This window comes from Patagioenas fasciata, chromosome 1 (genome assembly GCF_037038585.1).
Source record: "Patagioenas fasciata isolate bPatFas1 chromosome 1, bPatFas1.hap1, whole genome shotgun sequence".
NCBI classification, from domain to species: Eukaryota; Metazoa; Chordata; class Aves; order Columbiformes; family Columbidae; genus Patagioenas; species Patagioenas fasciata.
Genome location: NC_092520.1, coordinates 125,963,065 through 125,983,242, shown reverse-complemented (window position 1 = coordinate 125,983,242; position 20,178 = coordinate 125,963,065). Strand labels below are relative to the sequence as shown.

At 43.5% G+C, this 20,178-nt stretch overlaps 2 protein-coding genes across 2 annotated transcripts in view; both read left to right on the top strand.

Annotated features, from left to right (window-relative positions):
- COX17 (cytochrome c oxidase copper chaperone COX17) overlaps positions 1-20,178 on the top strand; it is a 177,028-nt gene that overhangs the window by 23,321 nt on the left and 133,529 nt on the right. The gene's annotated exons all lie outside the window — the stretch shown is intronic.
- Positions 424-13,561, top strand: STYXL2 (serine/threonine/tyrosine interacting like 2). The gene is made up of 6 exons (XM_065852587.2): positions 424-660; positions 1,394-1,526; positions 4,496-4,590; positions 5,525-5,756; positions 6,524-6,741; positions 8,863-13,561. The coding sequence occupies exons 2-6, from the start codon at positions 1,414-1,416 to the stop codon at positions 11,688-11,690; spliced, it is 3,486 nt and encodes a 1,161-aa protein (XP_065708659.2). The 5' UTR covers positions 424-660; positions 1,394-1,413; the 3' UTR covers positions 11,691-13,561.

The window sequence follows — 20,178 nt, the reverse complement described above, 5'->3', positions numbered from 1 at the left end:
CTACTGTTCTCCATTTGGACACTGAGCCGTTGGCTGTAACTGGATGCAGCCATCCAGCCAATTCCTTACCCATTCAATAGTCCATCCATCAAATCCATTTCTGTCCAATTTAGGAGTAAGGACGTTGTGGGGGGCCTGTATCAAAGACCTTACTGAAGTCTAGGTAGTTGACAGGTAGCTGGCTTCTAGTAAGCTCACCCCGCACCGCATTTCCCAGGGACATCAGAGGTCATACCAGCATTTCAAGTGTGCCTGGTGGGGTCCCAGTTTCCTGGAGGCTCCCTGTGGGCAGAGGTTCAGCCGCACTGGCTCTGGGCTCTTCTCTGGGCTCCTCCTCCAACTGGGAAAAGTCAGAGGATCCATCCCACAGTGGGGAAGGAGTTAAGCGCTTGACCAGCTGCTGTCTATGAGGCCCTGAATTCTTTCCCCATGCAATCTAGCAGCCAGCGTCAGGACAACACTATATTTAGAAAGCTGATAAAGGTTTGGTGCCGACAGTTGTCCTGCCCCTTGACGAGGAAGCCATGAACGGGGTGGGAACAGGCAGCTGATTTCTCTCCCCCCAGTACCATTCCCTGCCAGGTTTCCTGCACTCTTCACCAGACTCCTTCACCGTGCCTCCAGCAGGGACCTCTCAGCGGAGTCATCCAGGCACCAGGGGTAAGTGCCCTCTCCTTGCTCCCCTTCATCCTACTCGCTGTCCCATGAGCGGCAGCTGCTCCTCAGCCCCATTGGTGGCACGCAGCTGTGTCCTCCCCCCCCGGGGCCAGCTGCTGGAGCCCTTTGGAGCCACCACCATCTGCAGTGGCACAGCGAGGCAGAAGTAACTTTGGCCAGACCCAGGGAAGGGGTGGCTGCTGCATTTTCATGCTCCTCACTGAGCTGTGGCCCCCTCACTCTCTGGTGGGCACCGCAGACCCCCGACAATGGGTTGTAAGAACAAAGTCCCGAGGCTTAAAGCGCCTTCAGCCTCAAGCTTTAGGAGCATTTCATTTTGGGGAGGCGAGGTCTCATGTTTCTGGCCCCCCAATGCTCCTTCCAGCCCAGCTCTGGCTGTGTACAGCTCTCTCCAGCCACTACGCATGGGCTGAGCCAGCCAGGGCAGGGATAGAGTTTCTGCCCCACCACCCCTTCCTCCCTGGCCTCCCTGCGCGCTTACTCACAGGCAAGAACAGCATTGGCGCTCGCTGGGCAGCAGCCAGGGAGGTGCACGGGGCCTCGGGGACGGCAGGCGCCCTAGCAGAGCAGCTGGTGCAAGGGCTGCTCGCAATGAGCAAAATGTGGGAGCCCCTTCAGCCATACCCCTCGCTTGCCACCGCCGCTCCACGTCCAGGTTTGGCCTCCCACACAGACCTCTGTAACAGCCCTCCCTCCTGCCCTGCTTCCCTCCCAGCGCATCCCCTGGCAGCTGCCATGGCCAGCGGCGGAGATTTGGATGGTGAGCAGGTGGTGCCGGATGGGGAAGACGAGGGACCAGACGTGAAGACCGTGCAGGCCCATTATCTCCGCAGCCCCTCGCCCAGCCGGTGAGTATATTTGCTGCAGGGGCCGCCATGGCCTCCCGGTAGCACGTGGTGGTAGATCAGCTTGTCTTCACTCCTCTTCCGCTGCCTCCTCTCTGCACGGGCACCTGGACCAAGCGTAGAGGCCAGGGCTTCCCTCCCCTCCCTGAGATGCGGGTCAGTGTGCCAGTGGGCAGGGAGGCTGCGGAGACAGGAGTCCTGAGCTAATTAATCCATTCTGCATACACATGGGGGTGGGGGTGATAAATTACAGAAAGCATTGCTATGGGATGGTATAGTTGCTCTGCCCTGTCTCGTCCTCTCATGTCCACCCCCACAGTGAAACTCCTGATTCGGATTTCATATCTTCTCAAGCTCAGCCACGTCTTTTTTTCCATTATAAGGACCTGTGGATATTTTAATGTCGATGTTAGCCTTTCCCAGCCTCAGAAAGATTGAAGGTCTTTGGATTTGGGTTTGGTTCAGAGTCATCTTTAGCTACAGGCTTCAGGCGCTGAACAGGAAGCTGTCACAGCGCAAGCAGAAATTGAGTTACCTCAAGCAAAACAAGCATGATTAGATGTGTTTTCTCCTAATACAAGGAAAAATACATCCTTTTGTACTCTTTTCCTAAAGGAGAATGCTCTATAGGGCTTTCTGTACACTTTGTGATGCTTTAGCTGAAGGCAGGGAGTAGGGATTGAGTTTGAAAATAACTTGCCCCAGTGGCCCTCAACAAGTAGAAGGTTATGAAATTTTTCCTATTAACTGTGGGGCACCTAAGAAAAACGAAGACAGAGTGCTTATTTCATTTAACTACATGTGTTTCAAAATTGTTTAGGAAGTTCACTGAGCTCACATAAAGTAAAATTATGTATTTAACGTGGTAAATCACTTTCCTACTGCTCATTAGTCACTCAAAATCAACCTCTCCAGTTTATTCCCTTCCTTTCCTTTCCCTTCCCATTGTCAATGCCAAAAACAATGAGGAAAGTGGCAAGGTCCTTCCCAACCAGCGCAAGGCCCATGAAACACCCACGTTTGGGCAGTTCTACAACTGTGTACTTCATAGATGCTTGGGGCAGCTGCAGGCAAAACGTGTTGAGGCTGTGGGTGCAGATTATTATCAGCTGTTACCTTTTTATTGAGCTTGGAGGCAACCTTTACAGCAAAAGGAATTGAAGGCAGGGCATAGCTGCAAATTTGTGTCAACTCCTGTAAATGAGACTGAGACTCCCCTAGCTCATCTCATCAACTTCTTTGAAGACTAGAAAAGGATTACCCTGGGCAAGTCCTGGAACCCAACTAAATGACCTAGACAAGCCCATTAAGCTGTTTCTGATGGCTGCGCCCTCCATTTTGATTCCGGAGAATGAATGAAGTTTAGTTCTCCAGACACTTTTCTGCAACCTGACTGCACATTAATCACCCTTCCTCTCCTGCTTTAATTAAACAAAATCAAACACTGTGTTGCAAGTACTGCAAGCCTGCATTACCAGATAGCTTCTGTGATGGCAGCAAACTTGTCCTAATGATCTGTATCATCTACTTGGCAGGATATGTAGAGGGTGTGCATCATGGCAAAAGCTCTGTAAAATAGTTTGTTAAGATGGTCTAAATAAGAAGAGAAGATTTGCTTGGACTATACAGATGGATCCAGAAGGAAATATATTTGTTTTCAAGATTGTGCACCTTTTTTCCTTAACAAATACTTATGTAAATCACACTGTGTGTCAAAGAACTCCCTTCAAAGGCATTTGTGGGTTTCCTAGTTGTTTCTGACCTGCAGTTAGGCAACACTGTGTGAGTGGAGAGACTGACCACAGATTAATGCTATAAAGTGACCAGTGTACTGAGGGAGAGATTCAGAGTCTTCAATCTTAATGCTTGCATTGCAGCTTGTCATAACTCAAAGGATGCTTGTAGGCAATTAGCTAACAGAAAAACAAACAAACCAACCAAAAAAGCAAATAATTTTGGTTGGAAAAGACCCTCAGGATTATCGAGTCCAACCACAACCTAACTCTAGCACTAAACCATGTCCCTAAGAACTTTGTTTAAACACATTTTAAACACCCCCAGGGCGGTCTGTTCCAATGCCTGATAACCCTTTCCAGGAAGAATTTTTTCCTAATATCCAATCTAAACCTCCCCTTGTGCAACTTGAGGCCATTTCCTCTTGTCCTATCACTTGCTACTCAGGACAAGAGACCAACACCCTCCACGCTACAACCTCCTTCCAGGTAGTTGTAGACAGCGATAATGTCTCCCCTCAGCCTCCTTTTCTCCAGGCTAAACAGCTCCAGTTCCCTCAGCTGCTCCTCATCAGACTTGTGCTCCAGACCCCTCACCAGCTTCATTGCCCTTCTCTGATCTCTTTCTGGTACCTCAATGTCCTTCTTATGATGAGGTGCCCAAAACTGAACACAGGATTCAAGGTGCAGCCTCACCTGTGCCAAGTACAGTGGCACAATCACTTCTGTAGTCCTGCTGGCCACACTATTCCTGATATAAGCCAGGAAAGACCCACCACAAAACACCACAAACAACAGTATTTTAGCATAATCTGTTTCAAATTGTTCAATAAATTCTAGTTGGGACAATGTTTATACCTGTCCTAAGTGAGAGCTACTTGTGAGACTATTCCTTGTGATCCATCCCCCTTCCAGTCTCAAAACAGACATTGATCTTCCCTACCCACCACTCCATTCTCTTGCACTCCCAGCCCACTGCAGCTCCTTCCCACAGGACCTGTCTGTGTCCTGCAAACACTGAATACCAAGGCATGTTTGAAGTCTGTAGCGCCATGCTGGAGAGCAGGGTGGGGGTGAGGGGTCGGAGAGTAGCTGGGGCTTCCTTTCTACCACCAAAGGATCCTCACTGTTCCAGTTCGCTGCTGCTCTCTTCTTGAATGGGTGAAAAAAAGCTAAAGTCCTGAAGATGGGATCTCAGTGGAGGGCATTTGTCTAACAGGCAGTGTGGTTGGTTGGCAGGTATTCAGTGATATCAGACACTGATACAGAGAGCATCTTCATGGACCCAATCCATCTCTCATCTGCTGTGGCTGCCAAACAAATAATCAATGAAGGTAAGAGGAGGAAGAGTAAAATAACTATGTAAGTAATAGAGACTTGAGTTGCGCTGGTTTTGCCTTTCTCTTCCAGAGATGCTAAAATAGTAAAAAAAGCCTTTGTGAGAAAACCTCACCAGAGGTAGAGGTGAAAACCACAAATAAATAAAAAATTACCAAAAGGTTTTCTGACTTCCTTTGAAGTTGTGCACTGACTATGGCAGAATCAGGTACCACAGTGGTAAATACAGTTTGATTGCTGGTTGCTCACTGCAATGAATGGAATGGAATGGAATGGAATGGAATGGAATGGAATGGAATGGAATAGAATAGAATAGAATAGAATAGAATAGAATAGAATAGAATAGAATAGAATAGAATAGAATAGAATAGAATAGAATATAGAATATAGAATATTTTGGTTGGAAAGGGCCTACAATGATCATCTAGTTCAAGTGCCTGATCACTTCAGGGCTAACCAAGTTAGAGCCTCTTATTAAGGGCATTGTTCAAATGCCTCCTAAACACTGGCAGGGATGGAACATTGGCCACTTCTAGGAAGCCTGTTCTGGTGTTTGACCACCTTCTTGTAAATAAATGCTTCCTAAAGTCCAGTCTAAACCTCCCCTGGTGCAGTTTTGAATCATTCCAAGTGTTCTATCACTGGACACCAGGGAGAAGAGATGAACACCTGTCTCTCCACTTCCCTTCCTCAGGAAGCTGTAGAGAGTGGCTGCATTCTTCTGGGGTTAGAATGGGCATGCCCTAAACTCCCAGGCATTTGGCGAGTGTGGGTAGATAAGCATGTCCATGGACATGTTGCAGATGGGATGGTGTGATGTTATCAGGGAAAGAAAGCGTGCCAAAAGGCTGGACCCAGGAACAAAAAATGACAGATCATATATTTGCATTGTTTTTACATGGTTTTAGTTACAATGTCAGTTTATTCCAGAACTGAAGACAAAGAATGCCAAGGTAGATGCAGCGTGTCCCAGGATGTTAGAATCTGCACAGCAGCTGATGGTGGAAGACCTGTACAACCGAGTTAAAGAAAAGATTGATGACACCAGCTTGTTTAACACACCCTGTGTGATGGACTTGCAGAGGGCACTTGTGAAAGACAGGCTGGAGACCCCCAGGGATGCTGTGGATGAAGTCTGGCCTAATGTCTTCATAGCAGAAAAGTGAGTGTCAGCTTTTGTCATCAAGTTGCACAAGATTCCCAGTGAAGGGTCAGATGGAACTATTGGAGGCATAACATATTCTATACTACACACCTATATCTAATACCTTTGATCCCTAGAGCCCCAAGTGTTTTCCAGAATATGCTCACAAAGATCTCTGTGTGCTGAAAAGTAAATACTGCTGGAATAGAATCAGCAGCTTTCCTATGCTATTTTGATGCTTCAACAGTTTAGGAGAGGAAAAGGCAAATGAGCCCAAATTACACTGCTCTGATTGGAGTTTGGCCCTAAAGTTGGGACTGAAGTCTTTGTTATGTAAAAGCAAGTTAAAAAATAAATGCCATAGCAAATATTGAGTAGAAATGGTTAGGTCTTCTGTACCACAGCTCAGCTGTCTGAGACACCTGTGCAAGTAACCAGGCAGAATTAGAAGGGGATACAGTGTAAAGCATCAATTACAGAGTGATAAAAACTGAGAAATAAGTAAACAGCCTGAACCGAGGATGGCAGGATGAGTTTAAATCAAGCTGGAGTGGAAACTAAGCATGCAGCTCTACCGTTGAGTGCAGTTTTCTCATTTTCTTTTCCCAGTGAGTATTGCAAAGAAATATCTGTAGAACTCTCAGAGGACATTAAGGTCTGAGTGGAGCTGTGTGGTGGATGAGTTACGCAGGCTGGGAGCTCTGTAGAACTTGTAGCAGACAGCTTCTTTCCTACCTGAAGTAGGAGCACTGATATCTAACTTTTTTTTTCTCTTCTTTCTGAAGAAGCGTTGCAGTGAACAAAAGCCGTTTGAAGAGACTGGGGATCACACATGTCTTGAATGCTGCTCATGGTACAGGTGTATACACAGGACCAGGTTTCTACAATGGTCTGAATATCCAATACCTGGGCATTGAAGTGGATGATTTTCCAGATATTGATATCTCCAAACACTTCCGCCCAGCTGCAGAGTTCCTTGACGAAGCACTGCTGACTTACAGGGGTAAGAGGAGAAGAATACAGTGGCTCCAGAATGCTTGAGAATTAATGGGTGGAAGAGTTACTCTGATAAACAGCCAATGCCACATTTGTAATTGGGTAGAAGGCAAATGCCTTGTTCTTTGCATCCAGTTGCAGTGAACACTTACTGTCCATTTCTGCCGTGCCTTATTCAAAATAGGAGGCGGCAAACTAGTGAGAGGAGGCAGCCCAGCAGCCCCTGCTGCAAGCCCCAGGTCTTTGGACTCAAACTGGCTGTGAGCCACCTCCCTCAGCTGCTTTGAAAGTACCCTGCTGTTGCAAATAGCTGAAGCTCTGCCCCAAGATATATATTATTTTATATTGATATACTACTATATGTATTTATATATTTCTATACACTGCGAGTTTCAGTTTTTCCAGAACACTTACTACAAAACAGCAGGCTGATTTGCTAAAACGATCCAAACAGCTGGGTTGAACCCTTGGATGTCTACACCCTGGCTACTGTATAATTTGCTGGACTCAATCCCATGGCAACTGTTATTCTGTGGACCTCTGGTGCATACTGGTCATTTTGCTGCAGCTTCAGTGAAATTCAACCTGAAAACAAACACCACAATCAGTGATATCACTGATAATCCTCATATATGTACTCAGTGCATTTAATTTTTGTTGAGGGACAACATGTTACTTCCTAGTAAAAGTGACAGTGAGAAAGGTGAGAAGTTTTGTTAGTACACAAGGAAAGTTGAGCCAATTTTAATTGCCCGCCACCATCAACACGAGGAGGGACACTCAGCCCATCTGTGTTCTTCATTCTAACTCCTATTACTGCCCTTGTCACTGTGCAGATACTCACTGCTGCTGGCATTTATCGACCCTTCAGCTCACTAACGCAGCAGAAAAGACAGCCCGGCAGGAAAGAGGTGGTTTTCCGTGGGTTTTGTGAGCTGAACTGGCCCAAGCAGAGCTGACACAGGGAAAGGATGCAGGGATACAGGGGAGCCTTGAAAGAAAGCAGAGGAATGACATCTCCCCCTTTTGGCGAGCTGTTAGATAGACTTTACTGGCTGTTAGAACACTTGGAAGGCAACTGAGGCTTTTGATACTGAGAAAGGTGTAAAAGACATTTTAGGATTGTAGGAACAGGTGCATTACGTAAATACCTGCAGTAACATATCAGCAGTCAGAAAGGTGGGTGTTTAAAGTGGCTTCATTAAGTATTAGTGCAAACAGTTTGATTAAACTGGAGTTTATCACACATTTAGGAACAGTAACTTCCATTATTTGCAGGCTACCAAAGATTCATTTAAGCTCTCTTCATATTTACAAGCTTTTCCTTAACGGTAATTTGCTATAAAACAATTCTGTGCTAAAGCTTAGTTTTCTGCAAGAGGTGCTTTCTGTGTAAATGCCACGAAATAAAGCCGATCCTCGGGTTTGACTCCAGCTCTCACAGTCACTATTTACAGAACAGTGGGTTCCAGTAGTTTGGAGCAGCTGTATCAGTTTGTTGGAGTCAAAATCAGCTCTCTTCTACTAGTTGTTTGGTTCTCCTGTTCTGAGATATACTATGACTCTGTCTACATGTAACTGATCTGCAAAACAGCAGACCTGGATTCTGGAAAAAAATATAATTAAATTAATATAAAATTGTATTTAAGTCCTATAACGTGCCTTATAAAAATTCAATTACTTGCTTATTCTCCCAATACCTTCCTGGAGGCTGACGCTTATATCTCCTTTTTTACATATGGGGAAACTGAAGCATGGAAAGCTTAAATGTCTTAACCTAAGTCAGCCACCAAGTCAAGAATACAGTATCACTTGTCTTTCTAATACCTGTTATAAACTTTTTGATTCTTCGGGAAAGTGATGTGTACAGGTGAAAATATAAATACTGTTTTGATTGTTTTAAAATGTGCCTGCTCGCAGCTTTTGAAACTGATGTGGCTTTTATTCATATGTATCCAGATTTTTATTATGACAAAGCTAACAAATATTTAGTATTGGTTTCAGTCACTGAAGCATATAATCTGTGTAATTTTTAACACTATTCAGAGAATGCTTTTGTGCTACATATCAGAGAAACGTCCCTATGTTATTGGAAATAGCTAATTACTTTTATATTCAATATGTGCAGGTAAAATCCTTGTCAGCAGTGAAATGGGAATCAGTCGCTCAGCTGTGCTGGTGGCTGCCTACCTGATGATCTACCACCATATGACCATTCTGGAGGCTCTAATGACTCTGAGAAAGAAGCGTGCCATTTACCCCAATGACGGCTTTCTGAAACAGCTAAGAGAGCTCAATGAGCAATTGTTGGAGGAACGAGAGTTGGAGCATACTGGAGATGAAGAAGTCACTCCTAGTCAAAGCCCTGTTGTCCATGCAGGGACTTCTTCCCAGCTGTCTGGAGTTGGGGACTCAGAAAGCATCCTGGGAGCCAAAGCCCACTCCATCACAGTAGAAGAAGAGGACACCAGCAGCCTACTGGGTAGTTTTATGAGCTCTTCATCAGCAGGAAAAACTAGCTGGGTTTCCAAACACTCCACCCTCATCAGTGAGGAGGAAGAGGAACAGTTGTATGATGAATGGAGGAAGAAACAAGGCCTGCCTGCAAAGGAACCAGGAGTTACCCATGAAAGAAGAACACCTTCAAAGTTTCTGGATCAGGAAGAGGAACAATCTGATGAGGATGTGGAACAAAGGATCCATGACTGGCAATGCAGAAATCAGAAATACCAAATGGATGGTCCACCCAGGGAGGAGGATAGAGATTCCACCATGGGAGGAAGACCTTACCCGTCAGGTGAATTCAGTGATGTTGAGAGTGTGAGCAGTTTTGAGATCCGAACCCTAAAACAACAGCTGGAAGCCAGTAGCTTTAGCAGGATGAGGAGGAGCCGCACGGGCTCTATGTCTTCAGAGAGTACTTGGGACATGTGGAACCAGAGGCTTCTGGAGATTGAGAAGGAAGCTTCTCAGAGATATCGTTCAAAGAATAAAATTGGTGGGGAGAGACAATCCCCAGAAACAGGAAGAAAGGAGAGGGATATAGATGAGGAGAGTGTGCTTTCAGACAGTAGCTCCTTTTACAATTTCTGCCAAAAGAACAAAGACAAGTTGACTCCTCTAGAAAGGTGGAAGGTTAAGAGGATCCAGTTTGGCTTTCACAAGAAAGATTTAGAATCATCATCATCTTCTGCACAGTCTCTAGCAGAAGATGGCTGCCAAGCAGGTGGGGAGGGGATGGAAGGGAAGAGTTTGTCAGATATTAACCTGTCTGCTTACCAAGCTTGGAAAATGAAGCGGCAGAAGAAGGTGGGCAGTGAAAGCAAGGAGGAATTTGTGGAGTTTGCCAAAAGTGAGGATTCTGCTTCAGCCAAAAAGAAGCAGAGGCGTGTAGAGCTCCTTGAACGTTCAAAGAAAATTTTAGAAGAAAGCCAGTCCATGTGCAGCTGGGAGACAGACAGTATGATGAGTGGGAGTATCCCACTGTCAGCTTTCTGGCCCTCAGCACCTTCTGCAAGTGGTGCTGAGGATGCAGCTTCTGCAATGAGCATGCAGACGAATCATTCATCTTTATCACAGACCAGGAGCAACACTCAGACGCCAAGTATACCCCTTCCCAATCTCCCAGTTGGCCCAGGTGACACAATATCCATGGCAAGCATTCAGAACTGGATTGCTAACGTGGTCAGCGAAACCATTGCTCAAAAGCAAAATGAGATCATGATGCTGTCCCGTCCATCATCTGCAATGGCCTCCAGTGTAATGTCAGGAGACTTTGGCAGGCGTGTAGATGATGATAAGGTTTCTCTTCTCAGTGCTCAGAGTGGTTCATCTCTTGCTACCTCTCAGCTTCGCCAGCAGGACATGCACAGAGCTGAGTCTCAGTCTGCCATGTCTTGCAATACCTCAGTGAGCACAAGGACAGAAGGGACTAGTTCGAACATGAAGACAACACAGACAAGCAAGCCCCTGTACAGCCTCTTTGCTGATGATGTTGACCTAAAGAAACTCAGGAGGAAGGAGAAGGAGATGCAAATGGAAATGAGAGAGAAAATGTCAGATTATCAAATTGAAAAGGTGATCAGTGACAATAAACGCAGCACTTTATTTAAAAAGAAGACGACCAAAGGAGAGGAAAATGAAGAAGAAGACGACAGAGAGAGTACAACAGGCAGCCACAGGCACTCCTTGCGAGCAAATCCTGAGGGAATGGATAGAGTCTTTGATCTGTCCAGTCAACCTGCAAACACAGGTGCACCAAAGTCAGAGATAGAGACTGATATTACTAAGTGGCTCAGTGGCCTGAAAGCAGAAAGAGAACCACCATCATATTATGATCGAAGCGAGAAGGCTAGAGAGAAATACAGCAGATCATCCAAAGTTAGAGAGATGGATTCTGAAACATCTAGTTACAGATTCTCCAGATCTCAAAGAGAAGAGCTAGACAGCTGTTCTTCCTATGAGTCAAAAGGAGATTCATTGAGAACCATCTCAAGGTTTTCTTCTGCTTCTGCAAAAGAGGACAAAAAGATGTATAAGTTCACAAGGTCAAAGGTTAGTGAGACCACAAGTTCCAGAGAAGAGAGCCCAGAGCTGCATGTCTTCAGCCCAACGCCTGAACCATCCTTTGACTCTGAATCCCCGGAACCACCTACACAGAGTCGAGTTAGATCTCATTATGTGGAGGCATGTGAAGAGGAGGCCAGGTCAGACACCTCAGAATTTGGAGCTAAAAGAAAGTTCACCCAGAGCTTTTCAAAGTCTGAAGAGGATGGAAAGAAGGAGGCAAAAGTGGAAGAAAGTGAAGAAAGATTTGCATCTAGACAGTTCTCTCAGTACAGACGAAGCATGCGTAAAGAAGAGGAAGAAGAGATGGATGATGATGCCATTATCGCTGCTTGGAGAAGTCGACTAGAAGAAACTACAGCAAAGCTCCGTCGGAGAAGGGAAGAGTGACCAAGATCAGATTATAGGAACACAAGCAAAGCCACAGAGTCCCTGAATCACTCATCATTATATTTCTGATAATCCTTTGTGGTTTGTAGGGCATTTCCTGCAGATAGTTCTCTTCTTAATCAAAAGCGTTAAAGGGAAGAGGTCAAGTTTTGGAAGTGTTTGTGGTTTGTCAGAAAGAAGATGCTAGCATTAAATGATCAATGTAGGTAGGAACACAATGTTAGAAGTCATTAGGAGCCAGACAATGTTTCAACAGCAAAAGCGAGTAATGGTGGCACCTCGATTCAAAAGACCAATCACATCCCATTTTGGTTATTTCAATTTCCTAGTCTCGTTAAAGACTGGACATATTTTTTTCTAAGATCTTTTTGATCATAAATGGAAGAAGCCAACAACCTTTTCTAGGAAGTTGAAAAATGTTTCTCTCTTAATCAGTTTTACTTTATACCTCTGAGAAGATATTGCCAGGTAGGCTCCATTTTCTCCACCAGTCTTATGAATGTCTACAGAAATAAGACAGTTCAGGGGAATACATGTACTGGTTTACTTCACTAAGTAGCTGAAGCAAAGTGAAATACTAGGAAAAAAGAAGATGTCTCCTTCTTTTTAGAAGTTCAATGCAGTAATGACTGTATTCCCATGGTACTATTGTTTTCTATTAGATGGAGTCATCTCTGCTCCAGTATGGTTGGTTCCTGCCTTGGGTGAACAAAGTAAAAAAATGCAGTAATATTAACAGCTGTCTAAAAATTATGTTATGATGTAGTTAAAGAGATAGGGTTAGGATTGGTGTTAGGTTAGGCTGGGTTTCTAAAATACTGACTTCAGTTTGTTTTATGTGTGCAGCTCAGCTAAGTCTGTGCTTTTATGTCTATAGTCAGATTGTCATGTATTAATTTTCAACGATTGCCTTAAAAGAAAAGAATAACACACAAACTGACCTCATAATATAATAAAATTATGTATAAGCAAAGCATTGGTATAAGACACCATGCGCCTAATGACAAATTGTATGTCTATTGAATGTGGTACTTGGGAGCTCGTTTTTAGGAGATGGTAGATTTAGCGTGTTGTTTGAATCATGAGCTACAGAGTTCACTTTTCGAAGTGAGTGGGAAGGGGCATAGTGTCCATGTTAACTGACTACACCAAGTTGAGAGCCTCAGGTCTTCCCATGCCCTGCACAGCCTTGTGAGCTTGTGTGTCACGACCTGCCAGGCCTGCCACAGCATCACTTGTGCAGCTCAGATGACTCTGTGTCTTCCACACATCAAAGTACTCAACTCTATGTCACTAGTCAACATCCTCCACCTCCCTCTTATATACATCTAGGCCAGTTTCTCCTGATTTCTGCTCTGGAATTATCTGTTGCCTCTTCTGTACAGGCTATATTTTGGGACAACAAAACTCTCTCGTTGAGCTGAGTCTGAAACAACAATGGAGAGATGATGCAGTATCGCTCCCTCACAGGAAGTTTTGTCTTTTTCTTGTCATCTCTTCTCCCTCCCACTGCAATGCTTAGAGCTCACTATTACTATTATGCTAGTACCTCTCCCTATTTAAATTGTGTAATATGGACAATAGACTCCACAGGGCAAGGGCCTGGTCTTTGTCCTTGTCTGTATGACGCCACACACATCAGCAATGCTACCTAAATAATGGTTACTGATAACAAAATGCAGCTGCCAATTTTCCTAAACTTAGAATCATTTCTTCTAACTATAACTCACTGATTAGACATTATCCCTGCTTCTCTGAAGATAAAGATTACTCTTTTTGACAGCCAGGACTAGGGTAAATGATAGCTACTTATTGTTAGGTGAATGGAGTCTCAAAATCAGGTGACTGAACAATAACAGGGGTAGAAAAATAAGAGAAAGGATGTATTTTACTGATGTGAGGTTCTTTGGTGTTTTTTTTTTTGAGTAAGCTCAGATTATATTTTTGAAGTACATAAGGAACATGGTTTTGTTACTATTTCAAGCATACAGAGACGCTATAAGGCTTATAATGCACTTCATCTACAACGTAATATATAATACAATGCACTCCTTATTTCTGCATACTTCTGTAAGTTGTATTTTTTTTAAGCAGTGGAATTTGATCTACATTTTGAGATTTTTGATGGAACTTCTGCAATGCATGTTAGGACAGGCATTTTTCTCTTCTTCATCCCTGGTAAAGTTGCTCTGTGGAAAGCAGCTCTGCATATGCATATTTGGAGCTTGCTCTAATTTCAGTCTAGAAAAGGTCCTAAGTATTGATGGATCAAAGTTGAAGTGTGCAATACCTTCTGGCACTGAATTTACGTTTTTATCAAAAGGTTCCCTCTGAAAAATCTCCCTCCTGCTGGCTGGGCTGCTGTTCTCCACAGAAATGTCTCTCCTCTGTAGTACTGCAGGGGGCATCTCGCACTGCAAAAAAATGAGCGTTATAGGATGTAGTAACTGTTTTCATTTTGCACTGTACAGCACAGCCTTTGTTTGGGTAGCATTTTGATTTAAACAGTAATCTAGGTCTGCCGCACAAATAAATTATTCAAGACCGAGGGGCAGACTATGGTTTTATAACAAGCCTGAGCCAAACCATCCTGAGAGCGAGTTTTGACCCTTCTGGGAAAGGGTTAAGTGGGTTCTGCTGACTCACTGAGGTAGGTGGCTTATTAGTTCACTTGTGTAAAATGGAGATAAAAATGGTTTGCTGGGGAGAGGCCATCTAAGATGCTAGCTGAGCAGTCATGAGGGAGAAGCCTTAGAAATAGCTGAACTTTATTTTCTTATTGCTTATATTCTTGTTAATAAAGCCAAACCCCCAAAGCAATAAGGGGGTGGGGATCATTTTGGACTCCATTCAGTGTACGGCTTGTGCTTGAAAGCGAGATGGGAAAGGCTCCAGCTCACAGGTATAAATTACATGAAACAGTGACATAAAGACCTTGCATGGTGAAAATATTAAAGCATTCAGTCATAAGACCAATAACCAGGAGAGACAGAAATGGAGAGGTTGAAGGCAGGCGAGAAAGTCAGGTTTTAAGATGAGAATTTAGAAGGGGATATAGAATCAGTGAAAGGGGAGAGGTCTGCACAGATTGTTTCAGGTGACCCGAGCTGCAGAGTGAATGGTTTTTCAGCAACGACACTGATCTGACACTAGATTAGAAGAGCAGGTAAGTACCCAAATTTATCTAGGAACGATTTTTCAGGAAAGATGCGCAGGGATTGATATTTTTGCTCAGCCTCAGTTTGCTGCTGTAGGCAGGAGGGTTTTTTTTAGCATTGTGTAGCGAAGGGTGAAAGTGCAAGGAGCATCCATACAGTCAGTTAAGAATGCAAACACAGGAACATCAGAAAGGCTATTGAGGTCAGACCAAAGGTCCATCTGGCTCAATATCCTGTCTCTGACAGAGAACAACAGTGAATGCCTAGGGAAGAATATAAGAGCAGCGATATAAGTGATATTTCCCCAGCATGATCTTCCAGCTTCTAACCATTTGCAACTCAAAGACTTCCTGAGCCAGATGTATTATTTTGTATTTTATAGCCCTGGATAGATTTTTCTTCTATGGAGGTGTCTAGTCATGTTTGAGTTATAGCCACTATAGCCTTGTACTCCCCAGCCTCCACGATTTCTTGTGCCAAGAAGTCCCACAACTTAGTCTACACTGAATGCTAAGCCACCTCCTTTTTCTCTGTTCTGAACCCACTGCCCACTAGCCTCCTTTGATGCCAAGACAGTCTCTAGTTAGCATGTACATGCCACACAAACTTTTACCCACCTTTGTTGTTATGCCCCATCCTTAGCTCTCTGTTTTTCTGCCTGAGTTACTCACTGCTCATATGGGAGCTTCTCCATGTCTCTGGTTATCCTGGCTGTTCTCCAAACCCTTTGCAGTTCTACTTTATCACGTTTGAAATGAGGGACCAAATCCTCACACAGTACTCAGGGTGCAGGTGTGGCAGGGTTTTATCCTGTGGCATAATCACCTTATTTTTTTCTGTTCTCTCTTCCTTCCCTGTTATCTCCTAAGAGTTTGCATGCTTTTTTGGCTGTCACTGAGCACTGAGGTGATATTTTCATTTAACTATTCATTAGATCCACAAAATCTTGTTGCTGTATGGCAATGGTCAGCTCTGAGATCATAATTTTATATGTTAATTTTTTTGTCTGTAATAGTTTACATTTATTAGTCTTGAATTTCACCTGCCATCTTAGTGCTTGGTCTCTCAGTATCATTAAGCCCTTCTGACAGCCTCTCATTTCTACTACTCTGTTTCCTTAATGTCCTTTGAACAATGTAGAAACTCAGAGTATGTGGGAAGCAAAGAACTTAAGGAGGAATATGTGAGAGAGAAACCGATTTGATGTTGGTCTGAGTGAAAAACTGGTGAAAGCTGGAGAGCTAGGAGATAAGAAGCATTCAAAAAGAGATCTGAAAGCAATAGGCAAATTAAGAAGAGGGCCTGCATTGGATGAAGACAGTAAGATACGTATGTGAGCTGAAGAGGCTAATGCAAAATATTAATTTGTTTAGATGTCTAAAAATCTGGGGAAAGGTTATGGGGCAACCTCTATGGGAAGGAAGGAGATAGTGGGATTTAGAGAAATCACAGGTTTCTGAGAAATGTGAAAGGGACTGCGAGAAATTGAGAGGGTGAGAGACATTAGTGGGACATAGACGATAAAATGACATCTGTGCTAGGCTGAGAATTTGATGTGGCAGAACCAAGTTTGGAAGGAAGCAGAAATACACCAGAAATAAGTTATTCCTAGTGTAACAGCTGCATTCTGCATCATAATACTGACAGGTATGGAGCCATGGCACATTTCCCCCCATCTAGGATTTTCAGGGCAATTTGATTTATCGCATGCAACACTAGTTTAGACTGGATAATTTTAAAAGGAGTTTAATGCCGTTTCCTTCTTTTACAGCTCCTTGAGAAATGCTTGCATGTTAGCTCTAGTGGAGAGCTAGGTGAACTATGAGACAAGAAGTTTTACTTGGGGATGGTTATGTTGCATTGCCTGCCTTTCCTTAAAGGATTTAGCTGAGGTACATTGAATATAGACATTACAGAATGAAAACACAGTATCCATGACCTTCCAAAATTTATAGACAATCCAACAGAGATGCAGAAAGCATGTGATTAATATAGTCTGGGGCTTGGAAACTGACAATGCATGCTCATGTACTCCAGCAAAATCTTGTTGAGAGCTACCTACCTATTTTCTGGAATTTCACTTGTCATTTAGAAAAATGAAAGTGTGTTAAATCTCTGACTGTTCTAATTGTGAAGAAAAATTCCAAAATTGGAACCATGTGTAACAAATAAACAGTTCTCTAGAAAGGTGGGAGCATAGTTCTAAATGGTGTGTGAATTGCCTCAGTCATTCCAGCAAGGTGACAACTTATTTGCCCAGGAGTAATAATTTCAATACCAACAAGATTAGTTTCATTGTTCTTCATGTAAAAAATTGAGAGAGGTCCAAAATATGTTGTGGTTAGGTTGTGTATTGCCAATATCAGAAGACTCTACTTAAGTGAACACCCTGCCATATTGGCTACCCCTAGGAACAGAAATTTTTTGGACATGGAAGAATCCTATCCTTTTTTTTTTTTTCCTAGACTGCCTTTTGTTCTTTGGTACATTTCAACATATGTAAGAGCTGACTTCATGTGACTTCCATCTATCCCTCTGTTACAACGATTCAGTAGCTTCTGAGCTTCGTGTTTTCCTGTGACTGCTGTTCCCCTGCCACAGGGTGCATGTGCACATGCACACAAGCACACACACAGACATAAAGAGAAAACATTATTTGTGACTTATAAAAGCAGGCAATAATATGAATTCTATTCTTCCTAGGACTGACAGGTTAAAGTAAATGTTGGGATGTATATGTCAAGCTATCCAGGCATTGCAATGCGAAAACTGTCTTAGAGAGCAGAAGGAATGTCCTGTCTGTGCTTTGAATCTTCCCCTCTGAACTGTATTTCAAAGATTTTTATTTCCATGTATCTTTAAAATAGACAAATTTAATCCTTACACAAGAGTGTAACTGCTTCCACATATGATTCATACCTGCAGGCAGATTGGTTTACTTTTAGTTAAGATATGTATGCCCTGAAAGACTGCTGTGGTTTAATCCCAGCTGGCAACTAGGACCATGCAGCTGCTCTCTCATCCTCCTCAAAGTGGGATGGGAGAGAGAATTGAAAAGGGAAAGAACCTTGTGGGTTGAGATAAGAACAGTTTACCAGGACAGCAAAGGAAAAAAAAAAAAAAGTATATACAAAACAAGTGATGCACAATGCAATTGCTCACCACCCATGACTCAAGAGCCTGTTCATTCTGAGTATTTGCCCCCCAGCCAACTCCAGTTTATATACTGAGCATGACGTCATATAGTAAGAAATACCCCTTTGGCCAGCTTGGGACAGCTGTCCTGGCTTTGCTCCCTCCCAGCTTCTTGTGTACCAGGCAGAACATGGGAAACTGAAAGGTCCTTGACTACCCAGCAACAACCAAAACATCGGTGTATTATGAACATTCTTCTCATACTAAATCTAAACCACAGCACTATAACATCTACCAGAAAGAAAACTAACTCTATTCCAGCCAAAACCAGGACAGAGACACAAATGCGTATAAAGGAAAACTCACATCATTGTTAACGATGGAGAGAGCAATGTCTCTGCATAATCAATGAATCAATCACTTATTTTTTTCCAGTGCACCTTTCATGCCAACATGCCTGAATGCTTTATGGTCATTAAATTATATCAAAGAATACACCATAGAATAGACAAGGCCAGATCAATAAATCTTAAAACCTGATTTGAACTTGCCAAGGACTCTGCACAAGTAACCATGAAAGAAAGGATGACTCCAGTCAGAAAGGCATCTGTGCAGGCACAAAACTGAACCAAGACATAGGTGATGCTAGCTAGAAGACATCTCTCCCTCCTTGTTTGAGAAGAGAGCTTTATGAAACCACAACAGCCTTTACGAAACTACCAGTTTATGTGGAGCTTTGTACATTTTGCTCATAGAAATTTCACAGTAGCTGTCATAACCTATGAAGATTCATTCCCAGTGCAGATAAAATGACCACAGGCCTAACTGTATTAAAAACTAAATGCAAACCTCAGTTCTTCAACTTAAACTTCCCTCCCTCAATAATTTTGCAAGGCATGTGCTCCTTAGTCTGTGAATTGGATCAAAAGTATTGCCTAGAGGCAAAGGGTCAGAGGAGATTCCACATATGAAAAGCAGGAGGCTCTCAAAAGGGTGCAACCTCAGTTGCTGAACAGACACCACAAACAGGATGGATAAAAGCCCACATGAGACTCTGGTACGTGAGCAAGCAGAAGCTGACAGTTGCCCCTCAGGAATACAGTACAAAGCTCTCAGTTCTGCAGGAGACGTGATCTGAAAGTCTGCTTCCTTGGAGCAATCACACCTGAACTGTTGCGTGGTGCTGCGGTTGCATAATTTAATAGTTGTCATGTTTCATCCCAAGGTGAGTGTTCTTGGTGGTAGTGTACATTTAAAATTTGTAATTCATTAGGGATAAAAGGGTCTATGCAAGAGAAGGTCAGACATTATCCTCATGACTGGCAGAAGGGGTCTATACTAAAACAAAGGTGTTTGATTTTCTTTTGAACATGGGCTGATGATTCAGACCTACGTGCCCTTCATATGCTCTGTCTCCCCCTGTCCCATCTTCTCTCTTTTGAAACAGATTTAAGTCCATCTACTTTTATATTTTCAAACAAAACCCATAAAAGGGCCATAAATATCATGACTCGCTAAAATGAAAGCTGTTTTCTTCTCCTCCCAGGAGACTCCTGCCTGAGAGAGAGACAGAAAGAGTTCACCTCTTTGAAAATTTCCTCCTATGTTGAAGTAAAGCTGGTATCTAAAAGCAGTCTTCAAGGCTTTGTTCTTATCATCTTGACCTGGCTTTGTATCAGCTTCTCTCTGTATTGCTTGTGGAAGTGTGAAGGACGTGGCTAGGGGAAGGTGTTTTGGCTATTGCTGGCAGAGCAAGGGTCATACTTGGAAAGGGATTTCATTGTAGCTTCAGCAAATGTTATAAACTCAGTGCACCAGCAAAAAGAATGAAGAAATTCATTCCCCTCCTGGATCAGACCAGTGATCCACCCCTTCTGTCTCTGATGTTGGCCAGAACCAGATGCATCTCAGAAGGTATAAAGAAAGTTTAAGTGGGTAATTATGGAATAACCTGCCCTGAGTAAAATTTTCTCCACGCCTGGCCCAAAGCCCTCCTTCATCTCTCTTCCTCGGTTAGAGTTCAAGTCTATGCCCTGAAGCACCATGGCTTCTCTCCCTTCCAAACTGCTTTTCATCCTGGCCTGTCTAATGTAACTGTCTATGACAGTGTTGTGATGGGATGTATAGGTCTTGTCCATTGAGAGTCTGTGACAGATCAGAGCCTTATTGGAAAGAGAGGCAGGGAGGTAAAGAGA